Raw genomic sequence first — 16431 nt, 5'->3', positions numbered from 1 at the left:
TGACACCCTATGAGAAAAGAAAATGCTAAAATTGTTTATTAACTGAGCCTTGCAACAGGGTCTCCCTGTCAAACTCAGAAACTTCCCAGGAGACAGCAGAAGATAAGCACAGTTTTTGTTACAGCCCAGGAATACTGTGAATAGCTCTGTTCTGGAGCTGCTCCAGTCTTCACAAGAGGTGGTGAGTGAACACAGAGCCAGAGAAAACCCCATCTGGATGCCTACCACTCAGAACTTCAGGCCTCAGAGGAAACTGAAGGCTGAGTGAGATTGTTTCACATCTGGCTCTGACGAGATCTTTCCCCACAGCATGTCTTGCTCTCTAAGGCAATTTGGAAACCCAGGTGTACACTTCTAGGGGTTCTCACAGCAAAGGGTAAAAGGGGTACCTATTTAAGAGCCAGATGGGTATGGTGTTTTTGTTGTGAGGTGAGGTCTCACCACATTACCCAAGCTGGTCTCAAACTCCTGGACCCAAGTGATTCTTCTGCCTCCGCTTCCCAAGTAGCTGGGAATACAGGAGTAGCCATCATGCCTGGCCCCAAATAGATACTATTAAAAGATAACTGTCCAGTTCCTCAGCCTCTACATGTTCTTATTCCTTAGATTAATCTACCTAGTGTGAAACTATCATGCCAGATCTCCTTTCCCACCTGCCCTTTCAGTCCTTCTCCATCACTTCACCCCCAGGATCCCTCCCAGCTCACCCAGAATCTGTTAATTCCAGGGTGCCAAATTAAGAGGCAAATTAAAATCAGTACCCCCAAAGCCTCATCTGATCAAGGTCTCAGGGACCATCCATCCTCTCAGGCATTTTCAGTATAATTTTGTTATTGAACTGTGTAAACTGTTTTTAATACTAATTGTATATTTTGTACTACTAACAATTATAATGAAAATTCAGTCCAGAAGGAAAAAAGTTTTAGGACTTCATGATCACAGGAAAAAATTTTAATTAAATTTTAAATCATGCTTTTTTGCAAAGAATATGACAAATGGCCAATAAAAGACTTTCCAGCATAAAAACATTAAGATAAATTCTGTGGGGAATATAGAAAAGAAATATGATCTCTGATTTAATATCTTCTCACGTTTTTAAAGTGGATAATGGTGAGATATTTCATTACTGTAGTGTTTAGATTCCACTGGACACCTTTAAAAGAGTGATATAGGGCTGGCGATATAATTCAGTTGTAGAGCACTTGCCTAGCATACATGGAAGCCCTGGGTTCCATCCCCAGTACTGCAAGAAAAAGAAAAGTGATAGCTTTATTTTCAAATGTCAGCAGATAAAATACACTGGAAGCTATGTCTTTTTCAACTATTCAGAATCACAGATGGAACATTTCATGTCCAACTTAAAAAATGTGTGAGGAGGTCTGTAGGTCTTCAAAATTCTTATAGTGTCTGAGCAAAGAGACATGAAGGCCACTCTGTTGAAGTTTGGGATTTTAGGATTTGGAAGGTACTTCACTGATTATCTAATCTATCTTGATCAATTTATAGTTGAGGGCCCTGAATACAGAGAAGGATTGGCAGATTTTCCCAAAGTCAAAGTCACTGTTAGGACACAACCTGGGAAACCTTTCTTGCTCATTTATTTCACTGCCTCATGGGCCTCTACTGTGCTCTGAAAGCCCACCATCAGTTTTGAGGAATGAAGAAGGAAGACAAAAAAAGTGATCTTGAAATAAGCGACTTCTTGGGTCAGTTGCTCTCTTGCTGCTCCAGCCCAGTGGTGGGTTTGGGAGGCCCAGACTGGCAACCCTGAGGCTCAGGGTAATTGGTTAAGGACAAAACCTAAAGTTTTTATTTGTTTGTTTGATTTTGGTATTGGGGATTGAATCTAAGGGCACTCTACCACCATACTAGATCTCCAGCCCTTTTTATTTTTTATTTAAGTTGCTGAGTCTGATCTCTAATTTAGGATCCTTCTGCCTCAACCTCCCAGATCACTGGGATTATAGGTTTGTACCACCACATCCAACTGAAACTAAAGATTTTGTTTATTTGTTTTGTTTGGGGTATCAGGGATTTAACCCAGGGGTGCTTTACCCCCACTGAGCTACATCCCCAACCCTTTTTTGAGTCAGGGTCTCACTTAATTGCTTAGAGCCTCGATAAATTGCTGAAGCTGGCCTCAAATTTGCCATCCTCCTGCCTCAGCCTCCCTAGTCAGTAAGATTATAGGTATTCACTATCACACCTGAGTAAACCTAATGTTTTGAAGAATTGTCCAGACTGGGGATTTCTTTTTTTCTAGGGTCACCTGTGACCTGAGAATAAACCTCATCTTTGGGGTTCTGAGAGTCTAACCTGGGCTACTAATCATTTCACACAAGATGCCTTTCTCAGAACATTTGAATTTCTTCTATGTCATCATCATAAACACAAATGGTGCCCCATCAGATGTGCTCCCTTGTGCATTCATTGCACAACCATTGGTTTGCACAGCAGCCCTGGGCTAAATTAACCCTTTAGAGCCCCCTCAGTCCAGGGGTCACAGTTCACTGAAGTGGACACCACAGTTGATAGGCTTTCTGCAACCTGAAGGGGACACTATTGTGCACACCCACCTTGCTTCCCAGAACCCCAGGAGAAGGACTAGACCACACTGATAGTAAGACAGACACAGATTTGTTTGAATGACTTTTAAAATTTGGTTAGTTTTAACTTCATGACCTCTTATTTCCCTGTGGAGTCGAGTACAGAGTAGAGGGATTTGGGATGACCAAACTAAGGCAGGCACACTCAAGCAGGCTGTAGACATGACAGCCCTGAACAGTAGGCCTGGTCCTGAGACATGAATTAGAATGTAGTTGGAGGGAGCTAAGGACACGGGGCTAATAGGAAAGGACTCAGGCTGCTGTCAGGACACACATTATCACACACCCGAGGCCAGGACCCTGCTGACGTGACAGCCCTTCACCCTGGCCCCTTACTACCCCCCGCCCCTCTCCCCCGCCTGCCGGCTGCCAACAGGCTCTGCCCTGTATCTGCCACACCTGTCACTGCCTGTCCTTGTCCCAGCGGGGAGGGGGGCCCATCAGCCCCTCCTCAGCTGCCCAGCAGAGCAGGCAGTTAGTGGGGAGGGGAGGGAACATGGAGCGGGGGCCGGTGGTGGGGGCAGGGCCGGGGGCTGGGACCCGAATCCGGGCACTGCTGGGCTGCCTGGTGAAGGTGCTCCTCTGGGTAGCCTCTGCCTTGCTGTACTTCGGAAGTGAACAGGCTGCCCGCCTTCTGGGAAGCCCCTGCTTACGGCGCCTCTACCATGCCTGGTTGGCAGCGGTGGTCATCTTTGGGCCCCTTTTACAGTTCCATGTCAACTCTCGGACTATCTTCGCCAGCCACGGCAACTTCTTCAACATGTGAGTCCACATAAGGGCATGGGACCCGGCACCCTACACTCTGGGATCCCAGCTCCTTTCTCTAGGTTTCTGTTCTGCTGCCAGTCTGAACTCTAAAAATAGTATAGGAGGTTGAGGAGAAGGTCAGAGGGAGGGGGAAGGGGACAGTGTGGGGTACAGGGCAGGGGCAGGAGTAGAACTGAAGAGGAAATGTGGACCTAGAATGCTCAGTGGTCCTCTAAAGGGACGTTTAAATGACGTTTAAATGGCTGGGGGCTATAAAGGACGTGGGCAGGAGAACCAGTGATGATGTGTAGAACTGGGGACAGACCAATGATGGGAACACTGACCAGGATGGGGAGTTGAGGCTAGGGGGTCTCAGTAGCCTTCTCTCTTCTCTGCCCACAGCAAGTTTGTGAATTCAGCCTGGGGCTGGACATGCACCTTCCTGGGGGGCTTTGTGCTGCTGGTGGTGTTCCTGGCTACACGGCGAGTGGCAGTGACTGCCAGGCACCTGAGCAGACTGGTGGTGGGGGCAGCAGTGTGGAGGGGGGCCGGCCGGGCCTTCCTGCTCATCGAGGACCTGACTGGTTCCTGCTTCGAGCCTCTGCCCCAGGGCCTGCTGCTTCACGAGCTACCTGACCGCCGCAGCTGCCTGGCTGCAGGCCACCAGTGGCGGGGCTACACCGTCTCTTCCCACACTTTCCTGCTCACCTTCTGCTGCCTGCTTATGGCTGAGGAAGCAGCAGTGTTTGCCAAGTACCTGGCCCATGGGCTGCCTGCTGGCACCCCCCTGCGCCTGGTCTTCCTGCTCAACGTGCTGCTGCTGGGCCTCTGGAACTTCTTGCTGCTCTGTACCGTCATCTATTTCCACCAGTACACTCACAAGGTGGTGGGTGCCGCGGTAGGCACCTTTGCCTGGTACCTTACCTATGGTAGCTGGTATCATCAGCCCTGGTCTCCAGGGAGCCCAGGCCATGGGCTTTTCCCTCACCCCCGCTCTAGCCGCAAGCATAACTGAAAGAAATAAAGGCACATCAGGCCTAGCTCTGTCTCCTTTCATTGTTCCTTTGGGTCCTGGTAAGGATAAGAAAGGGGTCTGATAGTCACTGGGGCTCCTCAACCATTCCTTCTGTCATCAGCCTTGAATATCCTTCTTTGTACATTATCTCTATTCCTCCTGCTGTCCTTTCAGTCTCCTGATCTGCAGACTTCTGGCTCTCTGAGGCTGTGGTTTCAAGGGATGGTGCTGCTAAGGCAGGTGATAGTGTCCTTGGGTGTGTATATCACCCTCCCTGAGTAGGTGCTTCTCTCCAGCCTAATTTATTTATTTTTTCTAATTTCTCCACTAAATCTCCTCTCCACTATCCTCAAGGGGCTGCCTCTCTGGGGACCCCATAAAGGAACACTTCCTATCTCTGTCTTCCTCATAGGGCATCTCTGTGCTCATTTATTTAACAATGTCTAAATGTCTGTAAGTTTTTATATAAATTAATGCATTTAGTCCTCGCAACAACACTATCAGGTTGATTTAGTAATGTTCCTCTTTCACAATTGCAAAAACCCAGGCACAGAGGCTAGGTAATTTGTTCACAGATACTGAGCAGACAGGAATAGAAACCAGGCAATAACGGTGCAATGGCTGTGCCCTAAACCAGGGATTAACCAATTACTGCCCTCCTGTGGCCAGTTGTTGTATAGCCTGCGAACGAAAAGTGGTTTACTTCCGGCTCCCCCAACTCCCTGGGGATTGAACCCAGGGGCGCTCTACCACTGACCTACACACACCCTTTCATTTTTTATTTTAAGGCAGAGCTTTGCTAAGTTGCTGAGTCTGTCCTCAAATTTTTGATCCTCCTGCCTCATCCTCCCTAGCGGCTGAGATTGCAGTCATGTATGGCTGCATCTGATTTTTCCATTTTTAAGTGGCTAAAAAAATCAAAGAATAACATTTCATGGCACATTTAAATTATATAAAACTATAATTCTAGTGTCCATAAATTTTTATTGGAACCTAGCCACACTAATTCATTTATATAGTCTGCTTTTCTGTTACAATGGCAGAATTGAGTAGTTGCTACAGACACAGTAAGGCCCAGAAAGCCTGAAATACTTACCATCTCATTTCTTACAGGAAAAAAAAAAAAAAATAAGATTGCTTAGCCCTAGTTTAAACCACTACATTACCCTCTCTTAACCACACACAAACACACACACACACACACACACACACACACACACCACAAACTGGCTAATATCAGAGATAAGTGCTGTGAAGGCACTAGAACACTGATTTATAACAGAAATTTGGAGAGAAGTACTTTATAAGGGATAATGGAGAAAGATCTCCTTGAAGAGGAAACAGCTGATCTGAGAATTGAATGTCAACATCCAAGGGAAGGGTGTTTGAGGCAAAGGGTTTCTCAAGGGCAAATTATCCGAGGCAGAAATGAACAAGAGGCCTTTGAAAGACAAATGAAAAACCCAAGTATTTGCAAGTGTAATGAATGAGGCGGAAAGAAATAGAAAGTGAACTTGAAGGGGAGACAAGTGTCAGGTAGGGCCTTTGCATTTCATCTAGAGAGACGCAAACCTGTTGCTCTGCGAGAGCAGGTCATAGAGGAATGGAGCCTGCAGCTCCGGTCCCCAGGGGAGCAGATAAGGGCTTGAGTAGGCATCGTGCCAATGTCTGAATATGGATTGGTGGGACAGAGGATGCCCATGTAGCCAGGGGACCATACTGGAGAGGCTAGAGATGCCAGGTTTTGTTCCATTTTAGAAAAAAAAAATAGAAGAATATCAAATAAGGTTTATTGTTCCAGGCCGAGCAGGGGAAGAACAGAGCCGGTAGCGGAGGAAGGGAGATGGGAGGCCGGGGCAGAGAGAGGCTGGAGGGGCGGAGGCAGAAGGCTGGCACTGAGAGGCGGGCGGAGATGCGAGACTGGAAGGCCAGCCTTGGAGGCGCGAACCAGAGCAGGGCGGAGAGGCGGAGGAATCGGGAGGAAGCACTCCTTTTGGGCTCTAGGGGGAGCCCAGCCTCAGCTGCCTTCCTGCGCGGTCCGCCCCGCCCCACTCCCGGGCAGTCCCCGCCTCCTCCAGTCCCTCCACTCCCCAGTACCCAGGAAGGCCGTGCGGGTTGCGAGCGAGCTCTGCTTTCGCTTTCCCTTCCCGGTGCCCACTCCCGGCTCCTCGTGCGGCGCGAGGCCCCTCGCCCCGGCCATGGCCACACTCAGGGTCCAGCCTGAAGCCCAAGCCAAGGTGAGCGCCGCGGGTTGGAGCACAGGCCACTGGGGAGGCGTGGCTCGGAGACGCTGAGGGTTCCCCTGACCCGCCCCCGGCCCCTGGCGCTCTGCCCAGCCGCCACCTGTGTGGGGGCTACGTGCCCCAAGCACCTGACCCCAGGGAGAGGCTAGGTGGCCATGCTTCAGCGGAGTGAGGTGAAGCAGAGAATAGGACAGGAGGGGAAGTCCACTGGCCCAGAACCCCGGGGCCACACACAATTGGGGCGCCAGACCTGCCCTTGCCACCGCGGTCTTTCCCTTAGAAAGGGCTTCAGATCTCATTCTGTGGGACACTCCGTCCCAGCCCACTGACAGAGGGCTCTCTTCACACTCCTCCTCACACAACCCAGGGGACCCCAGGGATGTTCTCAAATGAACCAGTCACATTCACTGCCAGGAATGTTCTCATCCCCCAAATCCAGCTTCACAGGGATCCACTTCACCCTCCCCATATCCAGGTCTGCAGAGATCCCCTCCTCCACCACTCCAGTCCACCCTCACAGGGACCCATCCTCCATCTTCAGGTGTCACTTTGGAGGGATCCACTCCATCTCTCACACAACTCTAACTGTGACCAAATACATTGGCCTTAAGCCACCCTTTCTGAAGTGTTGCCTGTGCCCCACAGGTGGATGTGTTTCGTGAAGACCTGTGTACCAAGGTAAGACCTGCCCCATCAGCAACCCTTCTCTACCCAGTTCTTGCTGCTCAGCCATCCCTTGCTGGGCAGTGTCACCCCAGCCTCACTGCCTTGTAAAGGCATTTGAATCTGAACCCCATCCTCCTCCACCCCCACCTCACACACAGACAGAGAACCTGCTCGGGAGCTATTTCCCCAAGAAGATTTCTGAGTTGGATGCATTTTTAAAGGTATCAGGGCAGGGAACTAGAGAGTGGGGGCCAAGAGGAGAGTCTGGTGGGCCTTGAGAGGGATATCCTCATCTCCAGTCTTCCTCCAACCCTGCACCCAGGAACCAGCTCTCAATGAAGTCAACCTGAGCAATTTGAAGGCCCCTTTGGACATCCCAGTGCCTGATCCAGTCAAGGACAAAGAGAAGGAGGAACGGAAGAAACAGCAGGAGGCAAGCTAGGAGACCTGGGAGGAGGGGCCTAACCATGGGGAAAATCATCAGCTTTAGTCCTGTCTCCAAAGAGCCCTTCTTTCCCTACAGAAGGAAGATAAGGATGAGAAGAAGAAAGGGGAAGATGAAGACAAAGGTACTTGAAATTTATGTAGTGAAAAAGAGTTGGGTCCCAAGCTGCAGGAGCTCCTTCCGAAGGATTCCTTTCCACACAGGCTGCCATGTAACTGACCCCTTGCTCACTTTCTAGGTCCTCCCTGTGGCCCAGTGAACTGCAATGAGAAGATTGTGGTCCTCCTGCAACGTCTAAAACCTGAAATCAAGGATGTCATCGAGCAACTCAACCTGGTGAGCCCTCCCACTTCTACCCTCCTGCCTTCATGTGAAACCCTTTGTGCTCTTGGTCCAACAGTTAGGGCATGGCACTTGCTAGGTCTCAGCAGGAGAGGACACAGCAAATGAAGGAGGCTAGGGAAGATGGGAACCTGGGATTGGATGTGAGCTGATGTGGTTTTGATGCTATTCCCTCCCTCCAGGTCACTACATGGTTGCAGCTACAGATACCTCGGATTGAGGATGGGAATAATTTTGGAGTGGCTGTCCAGGTAAGAGCATCACCCTACCCCCAATCTTCCTGTATAACTTGTATATCTTTTCCCTACCACCCCCACACACCCACAACCATGCTTTCTTTCCCTAGGAGAAGGTATTTGAGCTGATGACTAGCCTTCACACCAAGCTGGAAGGCTTCCACACTCAAATCTCTAAGTAAGTGACCAGCCACCTGCACCCTTGTACACACTCTGTTTGTTTGGGGAAAGAGGCCTGGGCTTTCTCCTTCTTCCACTCCATACATAATACTCCTATCCACAGGTATTTCTCTGAGCGTGGTGATGCAGTTACCAAAGCAGCTAAACAGCCCCATGTGGTAGGTGATATCCAGGTCAGGGTGCATGGGGGAAGTACACATTTCAAATCAGGTCTGACCCTGAGTTTCCACAGGGTGATTATCGGCAGCTGGTCCATGAGTTGGATGAAGCAGAGTACCGGGACATTCGGCTGATGGTCATGGAGATCCGCAACGCTTATGTGAGGGGGCGAAGGCTGGGCAGGGGTGGGCAGACCCCTTTCCTAGGTCATCTACTCCCTGACCTTGCAGGCTAAGTGTCAACAATGACAAAAGTTTGGCCTCTCCACAGGCTAGAAGTGAGGTACAGAACCACTGAGGGCCTGTGACTTACCCTCACTCCTCTCTGGCCCTATAGGCTGTGTTATATGACATCATCCTGAAGAACTTTGAGAAGCTCAAGAAGCCCCGAGGAGAAACAAAGGGAATGATCTATTGAGAGACTTCTCTCTCATTCTGTGATGAGTACAGCAGAGACCTTCCTGCTTTTTACCAGGGATCCCAGACTTTCCCTTACCTTCCTACCATTGAGGTTTCTTCCTCACTTTGCCTCCCAGGCACAATAAATATAGTCATACTGTTGCCCACCAGCCCAAGTCTCTTTATTGGATCCTGAACCCTCTGGTCCTAGCTCAGACATTTTCATTTGTGGAACTAACCCACTGGGTAATTTGGATGTTCAGCTGTTGGTTGGTCCAATCCTGCCGGATGTCATCAAGGTGGCAGTCAAAGTCCACAAGGTGTTGGTGGGCCCGGCCCTCTAGTAGTGCTCCCACCATTTGCCGTGACTCTTCCCAGTCCCTCCACATCACTCTGAAATAGAAAACCCCACTGAAGTCAAACAGCAGGACAGTGGGGCCAGACACTGACTTAAGAGAAGTTGGGTTTTGAGAAGAAGAAAGACCAAGGACAGAGAAGGTCCAGGAACCTTGGGCTTCTAAGGTGAGGTGGAGGGAGTGGGGCACTCACAAGTTCTTGTCCTTGGGGACCCAGCGGAGACCTTGGTTCTCTAGGACGATGACTGGAGGCACTCGAGGCTGAGGAACCAGTTTCTGATTATCCAACTGGGTAGACAAAGAAGGGCAGATAAGAGTTTCAAGGATCTCCTTCCTGACTCTCTCCACCTCCCCATCTTGAAACCCAAGCCTCACCATAATAAGTACTGCATCAGGAAAGAATTCTGCAATTCGCCCAGCAATTTTCAAGGCCAGGGGCCCAGGGCTGTGTAGAGGGAAGATCAGAGTGAGCAGCCAACTGTGGGCAGACCCCATCCATTTGAGCTGGGCTTCCCAGGTCTCATAGATGCGGTCGTAGTTGTGGACTTTCCCTGTAGCTGGCCTGAGGGGGATGGGCCTGCTGGATGCTTGATGAAGGATTGCTTGATGCTTGAGTGCTGTGGGAAACAGGTGCTCAGACACTGCTGGTGAGAGCAGAAATCAAATGTGGTCTTTTGGAGGGTAATTTGGCATAATCCATCCAAATTGAAAGTGTAATATTTAGCATATGCTAACCAAGAGAGTCGATTTATAAAGAATTAACAGTAGTAGGGGCTGGTGATATAGCTTAGTTGGTATATCTACTTGCCTCACATGCACAAGGCCCTGGGTTCATTCCCCAGCACCACAAAAAAAAAAANAAAAAAAAAAAAAAAAAAAGTGTAGTAATAGAAAATTCTTAACATGGAGATAACCTCAATGTTTAAATAAATTATGGTATATCCATATTCACATACTATAGCGGTTGTGTTAAAGCAGATCTTGGTGTGGAGATCAAAAGATGTCAAATATTTATTAAGTGAGGGAGAAAGGCAAATTAGAAAACAGTATTTCTAACTTGATTTATATATGTGATGTATATATATAAACACATATATATAATTACATATATCAAGGGGTTTTTTTCTAAGTTGCTGGTTAGGGTTCCTCTGTGTTCTTGCAGCACTTGGGTGACACCTCAGTTAAAGCAAGATCAGCCCCATCTTGTTGAAACACAGTTGTCCTTCCCACCCATGTGGCAGCCCCTCCAGGGAAGGTCTTATTTATCTTTATATCTCCTTACTCTACTATCCAGCATAGTGCCTGATGTACAGACCCTGTTCCTGAGCATTTGATGAAAGAAAGATGGAATGAATGACATTAGTTCATTTGCATCCCACCCACAATCTCCATAATCCTTTGCCTTCTACTTCTGACTACCCCACTCACCTCTGGTCATCCAGAGCTGCATTGGCATGGTAGTACCCAGCCACCACCAGACCGGCCTGTGTGCCCCACACGTCCACCTGTCGTGGGAAAGGAGCCATCAGTAACTAAACCATGCTGCTGGCTCTGTGGGTGCGCATTGCTGCCAAGGGGCTGGGCATGGACTTGAGCTAATGGTGTTAGGAGACTAGCCAGAGGGTCGGGGTTGGGGATATGTGCCCCGTAGTGACACCTGGTTGAGGGCGACCTCCAGCATGACGGACAAGGCCAGGTGGCTGTGGAAAAGGGGCACACAATCGGTGAGGCACAGACATTCTCCAGCCCGCGGCGTTGGCGCCAGCAATAGTCCATTGACCGCAGCGTGCGGGTACCGGGCCGCGTGCAGGCACATCTTCACGTAGGCCCGGGCCGAGATTTCCACCTCCCCCATGACAAGCGGGACCTGCTGGGACGCAGGAAACCGGATTAGTGTGATTTCTCCACCCCGCGCAGGCGAGCTTGGCCTTTCCCGGTGCCCTATCACTTAGATTTGACCGTGATGATGACACGTCTGGAAGGCAGCCGATGGACTCAGGGAGATCTAGGTCGGGAGCCCGCCCCCAGCGTGGCGGAGAAGGCGGTCGCGGTCGCATCCCGCCACGCCAAGCTCCTCCTCTCGGCCCCTAGCGACAGGCTCAGGTCCGCGCCGGCTCCTAGAAGTACACGCTTGAGTCCCGCCCAAGTTCCGCTCTTTGATAGGTCTAGAGGATCTCGTTTTGTCCAATCAACGACCGCGCTCGAGTCTTGCCCCGCCCTTGCCTCGGGCGAGGAGGAAGTAATGCGCAGAAGTGAAAGAAAGGTAACCACGCGCTTCTTGGCTGGGTTATCCGACTTTTGCTCTTGATTGCTGGTTGGCTCTGCGGATTACCTGTTATCTCTCCAATGATCCCCTCAGAACTAGCTGGGTGCCCGCAATCAGGCAACAGAGGATCTTTGAAGGTGGGGAAAAAGCCGACTCCCTTGCTCCTATTATAAATGAGATATATAAAGACGTAGATATAGATGGACTTCCAAACTGTCAAATGCTATGGAGCATTCTTATTCCATATTTTAAAACGGGACAAGGGGTCTAGGGTTGTGGCTTAAAGGTAGAGCGCTCGCCTAGCATGCGTGAGGCACTGGGTTTGATCCTCAGCACCACATAAAAATTGATAGTGTCCACCTATAACTAAAATATAAACATAAAAAAAAAAAAAAAAACGGGACAAGGCCCTAGGTTAAAGAACAGTCCTATGGAGTTTATAGCAAAGATCACAGCAGAGGATCCTTGTCTCTACCACCTTTTCAGAGCTGAATACCAAAAGGCAATTACAAAGAAAGCAAATAGCTGAAATCGGGTAAAAGGGACCAAAAAAACAAAACATAACAAACTTTACAAATCATTGTTCTCATAATGATCTGTGATACATTAACTTTATCACAATGGCTTTGAAGGACTTTCCCCCTCTGCCAGCCCTTAAGAAGTTCAGTTATTCGCCCTTAATCCTCCCAGGGAAACAACATTCTCTTTCCAGGCTTGCTATGAGCTAAGGATTTTCATTTGGTTTGTATTCCTGGACCTCAGCCACAGAGCTTTCCCATCTATCTAAAACTTGATTATTTCTGTAAGGGCTCTGTTCAGGTGTGTTTTTACCATGAAACATTCATAAGACCACTAGATGGAAATAACTCTGATACTCCAAAATGTGGATTATCTGCATGGCATATAACAATTTCCACCCTGTTCTTTAAGAAGACCTCTTAAGAAGAAAATGAGCATCTAATTCATTTTTGTCTTCCTGGTACTTTTTCCCATTCCCACCACATTCACCTCAGCACTCAATGAATGTGCTTCAAATCAATGACACACCACAGGTAATCACACAGTATAGGTCATTTATTTTCCATCTCAGTACATAGATGGTTTCTCTTCACCCTTTGGGTTGACAATTTTCTCTAGGTTGCTGCTGATGATATGATAAAGCTCAGCCTGCAGGAAGGGCAGAAAAGCAGGAGTTAGGTTCTTAGCCTCCAGCACCACCCCATCCATCCACCTCCCTTAGGAGTCTATTCCACACTCACATAGAAGGCCCTGAGGTCCAGAACCATGGCCCTGAGCTCCCCATAGGCTGCCTCATCTCTCTCATGCACTAAGGCCCGGTAATCCATCTGGGATACAGGAGGCAAAGCTGAGTCAGTCCCATGGGAGGCTGGATTATCAGTTTGGTTTCCTCATATAGGGAATAGGTAACTTGAAGATAAGCTTCTACTCAGCACCAAGGAAGGGTATCCCATAGGATAAGGCAGAAGAAAATGTCATGGTTGTGGAAGCCCAAACTAGGCAATGCTTTTTCTTTCTTCTGTAATTTTTTCTTAAATTTTTAGGGGACAGGGTTTTTTTCTTTGTTAATTTTTGTAATTACTTTTTTTAAAGAAATATTTTGATTTAATATTCTTCACATTGGGAAAGTCATGAAGAATACCTCTTCCCACCCACCTCCAGTCCCACCCATAGTCAGTCAGCTAAAAGACTGGTGGGCTATGCACTCACTACATGGGTCTCCTTGGAGGCCTTAGCCACAGCATCCCCACGTTCTGAGAAGTACCTGTCACAAGCAAAGGATATAACACAGATTGTGTTCAGGGAGATATATTCAAATCCCCTTCCCAGAATCTCCCATCACCCTGATAGGACTGCCTAGCTTTGGCAGTTCCAAATGAATGTCCTTGCAGCCTTTCATGCAGCAGCCCTCACTTGGAAATGGTTGTCTGAAAGGCTTCCACTTTCGTCTTCACAGCATTCACCCTCTCCAGCACCTTCTCCTGTGGTGACATGGGAGGCAAAGAGAATACTTCATCTCCTATCTCCTTCATTAGCTCCCTTTCCACCTAATTCATGCATAACTCCTATGTTTCCTTTCTGTGTCCTCAGTCACCCTTTTCTTACCTGGATTGCCACCCCAAAATCATTTCCATCCTCAATCTTAGGGATCAGATGCTGGATCCAAGTGATCACCTACATTAAGAGGAAGAATCATTCAACAAACCTACTGGGTTCTTATGCCACTTTCTAATAACAGCTCTATTTAATTGAGCACTGATTATATGCCAGGCTTTGTGCTATAAATTATTTATCTCATTTAATTTTTAATTGTCACGTGCGTGTTTGTGTGTGTGTTTTGCAATACTGTGGATACAACCTAAGGGCACTCTACTACTGAGGTATATCCCCAGCCCTTTTTATTTTTTATTTTTGAGAGAGAATTTTGTTAAGTGACCAAGGGTGGCCTCTATCTTGTGATTATTCTGTCTCAACCTCCCTAGGAGTCACTATGTCTAGCCCAACTTATATATTCTTATTATACTCATTTAACAGATAAAACACCAGAGTCGCAGAATGTCTCCCCTGCCCCCCTGCCGAGTTACAGAATGTCTAAGTGACTTAGGGTTATCAACTTGGTAAGTGAGAAAATAAGGATTTGAACCCAGATTCCCTCTAGGATCCACACCTTTAAACCACTTCACTCTATTCCATCATCTCCACTGTGTACCTGATACAGCAGTACAATATGAGGTTATAGAGTGGATATAGCAGTCTCAGATTTCAAGAGTGCTACTGTAATAGCAAAGGTCTAACAGAATTAGAACAAAGGGGATCTAAACCCAAAGCACAGAAGGAAGTTTCTTTGTTTGGGACTAGGTCTCTGTATGAAGGCCTTGCATCTCTGAAGGAGATATTTATTTTCTCTTCCCACTTCTCCCAGTTCCCAGGCTTACCAGAATACATTTCTCTTTGAGAGTCCAGACTTCTGGCTTAACTAGAGCAAGCAGGGCCAGGACCTTCTCATTCCCGGGGAGAAAGCCACACTTGGGTACTGTGAGAAAGAAGGGATTTGGGCCCTTTCTCCTCTAGTAGTCAGTGTGTCATTTCCCCTTCCCTGATCACCCCTTCCTCCATTACCTTCTTTCTTCTCCTGCTTATCTGTTTCCATCTAAGGCAAGAACGGGGTAAAGAAGCTTTCTTTAGAAAAGTCATGGAGGCCAAAAGGCTATCAGCTCAGTTGGGTTTATAGTCTAAACCCTGTACCCTGGGTGCCTCACCTCATCATCCTTGGGTGGGGGGTCTGGGATGGGTATGTCCAGAGGGGCCCGGAGGGAGGTCAGGTCAGCCACATTGAGGGAGTCCTCCTGCACAGAGTTCAGTGTCAGTGCTGCCCAGCCTCTTCCCTTCACCCTAAGTCATAGCCTTCCCTCTACACATTTGCCCTTTGCTTTGCAATCTAGGCTCAGGCCTTTCACACCATTCTGATACTTTCAATCCACAACTCACAATTGTTCTCTGTGCGCTGAACCCAGTTGATAGTTAAAGAGGGTGTGCAGAAAGGAGAGGCCACAGGATGGGGCAGAAGGGACCCACACTACTCACGTGCAAAAGCTGACTCAGGTACATGATTTTCTGTGGCAAGAATCTGTAGAGGAATTCCTCAGCCTGTGGGTTACATTGCAAGTTTGGGGAACCATAGAAGACCATCAGTGAAATGTGTGAAAAGTGAAACTGGACAGGCCCTTGGAAATTATTGAGTTACAAATGAGGAAACTGAAATGTTGGAAATGAAGGGACTTGCCCATGATTGTAAGTGTTAGAACCAAGTTTAGGACTGAGGTGTTCCTGCTTTGAGGGTCATGCCTTTCCCTCCCCATCAAAAGAGGGGAGGAAAGTGGGGGAAGAATTCTTAGAGGGTCAAATTAAAGGTAGAAATCAATAATTAAGAGTTCATCCTGGGTGTAGACTTGGTAAGGAAAGTAGGGACCAAGTCTAGGGTGGATTCGGGGTCACTGAGGGGTTGTGACACTCAAGTATTGCTCTAAGATTCTGGGCCAAATCACTTGAATTCAGAGTCTTACCTCCTGGAAAAGATTTTGTCTGAAGACATCCACCTGCAGACAGCAGTACCCGGATATTAGTTTAAGAGTTTTTCAGTTGTCAAGAGTAAGATCCCAGCCCCAAAGGGTTGCCATCCAACTGTGGCTATGGCCTTTTCCACAAACCAGTTTTCCTTGGAAATCCCTGCTCCAGTACAGAAAGTGGTGAAAGGGCAGGAATCTGGAAATTACCGTACAGAAGTGAAAGCACTACAGACAGGTTGGGGGAGTTCTCTGGCACGGCCTCGGTCCCCTAGAGCACCCAGCTTGGCCTCCGTTAGAAGGGTTCCCCGTCCCCCCGTCCCCTTCCTGGTTTCCGGTTCCCGGTTACCTGTTTTCGGGCCTCCCCACTCAGGCGCACCCCACAAGGCTTGGCCATGTTGCTCCAGTTGCCAAATCTTCGATCTCCGGGACTCTAGCCCCGGCTTTCGCTTTCACTCCCAGTGTCCAGGCCCGCCCCCCTCAGTCCCGCCCCCTTTCGGCTTACCCCCTCCCACACACACACCCTCTGTGGGGCTGCAAAAAGTAGGTAGTCCCTCAGCCATTCCCAGCCAGTTGCCACTAGGAGGGGCGGTGCTGCCTGGGTCGCAAGCTCAGGGGCTGTCCAAGGGAGGGACTAGAGTGGGGGCGCGGAGACTGGAACTGGGGATGTTCCTCGGAGAGGGGCGGGGC

General features: G+C 48.6%; 4 protein-coding genes across 8 annotated transcripts; 2 read left to right on the top strand and 2 right to left on the bottom strand.

Moving 5' to 3' along the window:
• The first annotated feature begins 364 nt into the window (after nucleotides 1-364).
• On the top strand, nucleotides 365-4393 carry Fitm1 (fat storage inducing transmembrane protein 1). The gene is made up of 2 exons (XM_015492263.2): nucleotides 365-3368; nucleotides 3756-4393. Exons 1-2 carry the CDS (start codon nucleotides 3103-3105, stop codon nucleotides 4366-4368), a joined length of 879 nt encoding a protein of 292 aa, XP_015347749.1. The 5' UTR covers nucleotides 365-3102; the 3' UTR covers nucleotides 4369-4393.
• Nucleotides 4394-6434: 2041 nt separating this feature from the next.
• Nucleotides 6435-9207, top strand: Psme1 (proteasome activator subunit 1). Of its 2 annotated transcripts, none has more exons than XM_048798788.1 (11): nucleotides 6435-6605; nucleotides 7257-7289; nucleotides 7436-7498; nucleotides 7600-7710; nucleotides 7801-7846; nucleotides 7961-8058; nucleotides 8247-8315; nucleotides 8411-8478; nucleotides 8584-8638; nucleotides 8713-8799; nucleotides 8910-9207. In XM_048798788.1, exons 1-11 carry the CDS (start codon nucleotides 6567-6569, stop codon nucleotides 8934-8936), a joined length of 696 nt encoding a protein of 231 aa, XP_048654745.1. In that variant the 5' UTR covers nucleotides 6435-6566; the 3' UTR covers nucleotides 8937-9207. The 2 variants fall into 2 exon arrangements, with proteins under 2 accessions (XP_048654745.1, XP_015347759.1); XM_015492273.2 differs by having other exon boundaries at nucleotides 6437-6605; nucleotides 8976-9207.
• Nucleotides 9198-11502, bottom strand: Emc9 (ER membrane protein complex subunit 9). Of its 4 annotated transcripts, none has more exons than XM_015492293.2 (5): nucleotides 11051-11502; nucleotides 10822-10898; nucleotides 9769-9838; nucleotides 9587-9654; nucleotides 9198-9430 (listed from the first exon to the last, which is right to left on the bottom strand). In XM_015492293.2, exons 1-5 carry the CDS (start codon nucleotides 11246-11248, stop codon nucleotides 9250-9252), a joined length of 594 nt encoding a protein of 197 aa, XP_015347779.1. In that variant the 5' UTR covers nucleotides 11249-11502; the 3' UTR covers nucleotides 9198-9249. The 4 variants fall into 4 exon arrangements, with proteins under 4 accessions (XP_015347779.1, XP_015347771.1, XP_048654752.1 ...); XM_015492285.2 differs by having other exon boundaries at nucleotides 9587-9681; nucleotides 11051-11495; XM_048798795.1 differs by having other exon boundaries at nucleotides 9587-9681; nucleotides 9769-10010; nucleotides 11051-11104.
• A 1213-nt stretch (nucleotides 11503-12715) lies between these two features.
• Psme2 (proteasome activator subunit 2) lies at nucleotides 12716-16418 on the bottom strand. The gene is made up of 11 exons (XM_015492251.2): nucleotides 16091-16418; nucleotides 15742-15774; nucleotides 15263-15325; nucleotides 14938-15024; nucleotides 14798-14828; nucleotides 14614-14711; nucleotides 13784-13852; nucleotides 13592-13659; nucleotides 13388-13442; nucleotides 12919-13005; nucleotides 12716-12826 (listed from the first exon to the last, which is right to left on the bottom strand). The coding sequence occupies exons 1-11, from the start codon at nucleotides 16136-16138 to the stop codon at nucleotides 12746-12748; spliced, it is 720 nt and encodes a 239-aa protein (XP_015347737.1). The 5' UTR covers nucleotides 16139-16418; the 3' UTR covers nucleotides 12716-12745.
• Between the last annotated feature and the right edge of the window lie 13 nt (nucleotides 16419-16431).

The sequence above is a fragment of the Marmota marmota genome, unplaced genomic scaffold, assembly GCF_001458135.2.
Source record: "Marmota marmota marmota unplaced genomic scaffold, marMar, whole genome shotgun sequence".
Lineage (NCBI taxonomy): Eukaryota > Metazoa > Chordata > Mammalia > Rodentia > Sciuridae > Marmota > Marmota marmota.
The sequence above is the reverse complement of the archived record's forward strand: the minus strand, read 5'-3'. Positions and strand labels throughout refer to the sequence as shown.

Excerpts from the sequence above, each read along its gene's own strand:
- Fitm1 (XM_015492263.2), top strand. The coding sequence starts at position 3,103 with ATGGAGCGGGGGCCGGTGGTGGGGGCAGGGCCGGGGGCTGGGACCCGA. Across the intron at positions 3,369-3,755 it reads CACGGCAACTTCTTCAACAT|CAAGTTTGTGAATTCAGCCT; the intron begins GTGAGTCCACAT and ends CTCTGCCCACAG.
- Psme1 (XM_015492273.2), top strand. The coding sequence starts at position 6,567 with ATGGCCACACTCAGGGTCCAGCCTGAAGCCCAAGCCAAG. Across the intron at positions 7,499-7,599 it reads AGTTGGATGCATTTTTAAAG|GAACCAGCTCTCAATGAAGT; the intron begins GTATCAGGGCAG and ends CCCTGCACCCAG. Across the intron at positions 8,800-8,975 it reads TGGAGATCCGCAACGCTTAT|GCTGTGTTATATGACATCAT; the intron begins GTGAGGGGGCGA and ends CTGGCCCTATAG.
- Emc9 (XM_015492285.2), bottom strand. The coding sequence starts at position 11,248 with ATGGGGGAGGTGGAAATCTCGGCCCGGGCCTACGTGAAGATGTGCCTG. Across the intron at positions 9,682-9,768 it reads CTGATGCAGTACTTATTATG|TTGGATAATCAGAAACTGGT; the intron begins GTGAGGCTTGGG and ends TTGTCTACCCAG. Across the intron at positions 9,431-9,586 it reads GTCCCCAAGGACAAGAACTT|AGTGATGTGGAGGGACTGGG; the intron begins GTGAGTGCCCCA and ends TTTCTATTTCAG.
- Psme2 (XM_015492251.2), bottom strand. The coding sequence starts at position 16,138 with ATGGCCAAGCCTTGTGGGGTGCGCCTGAGTGGGGAGGCCCGAAAACAG. Across the intron at positions 15,326-15,741 it reads GACAAAATCTTTTCCAGGAG|GCTGAGGAATTCCTCTACAG; the intron begins GTAAGACTCTGA and ends TGTAACCCACAG. Across the intron at positions 14,829-14,937 it reads CCCCACCCAAGGATGATGAG|ATGGAAACAGATAAGCAGGA; the intron begins GTGAGGCACCCA and ends TTCTTGCCTTAG.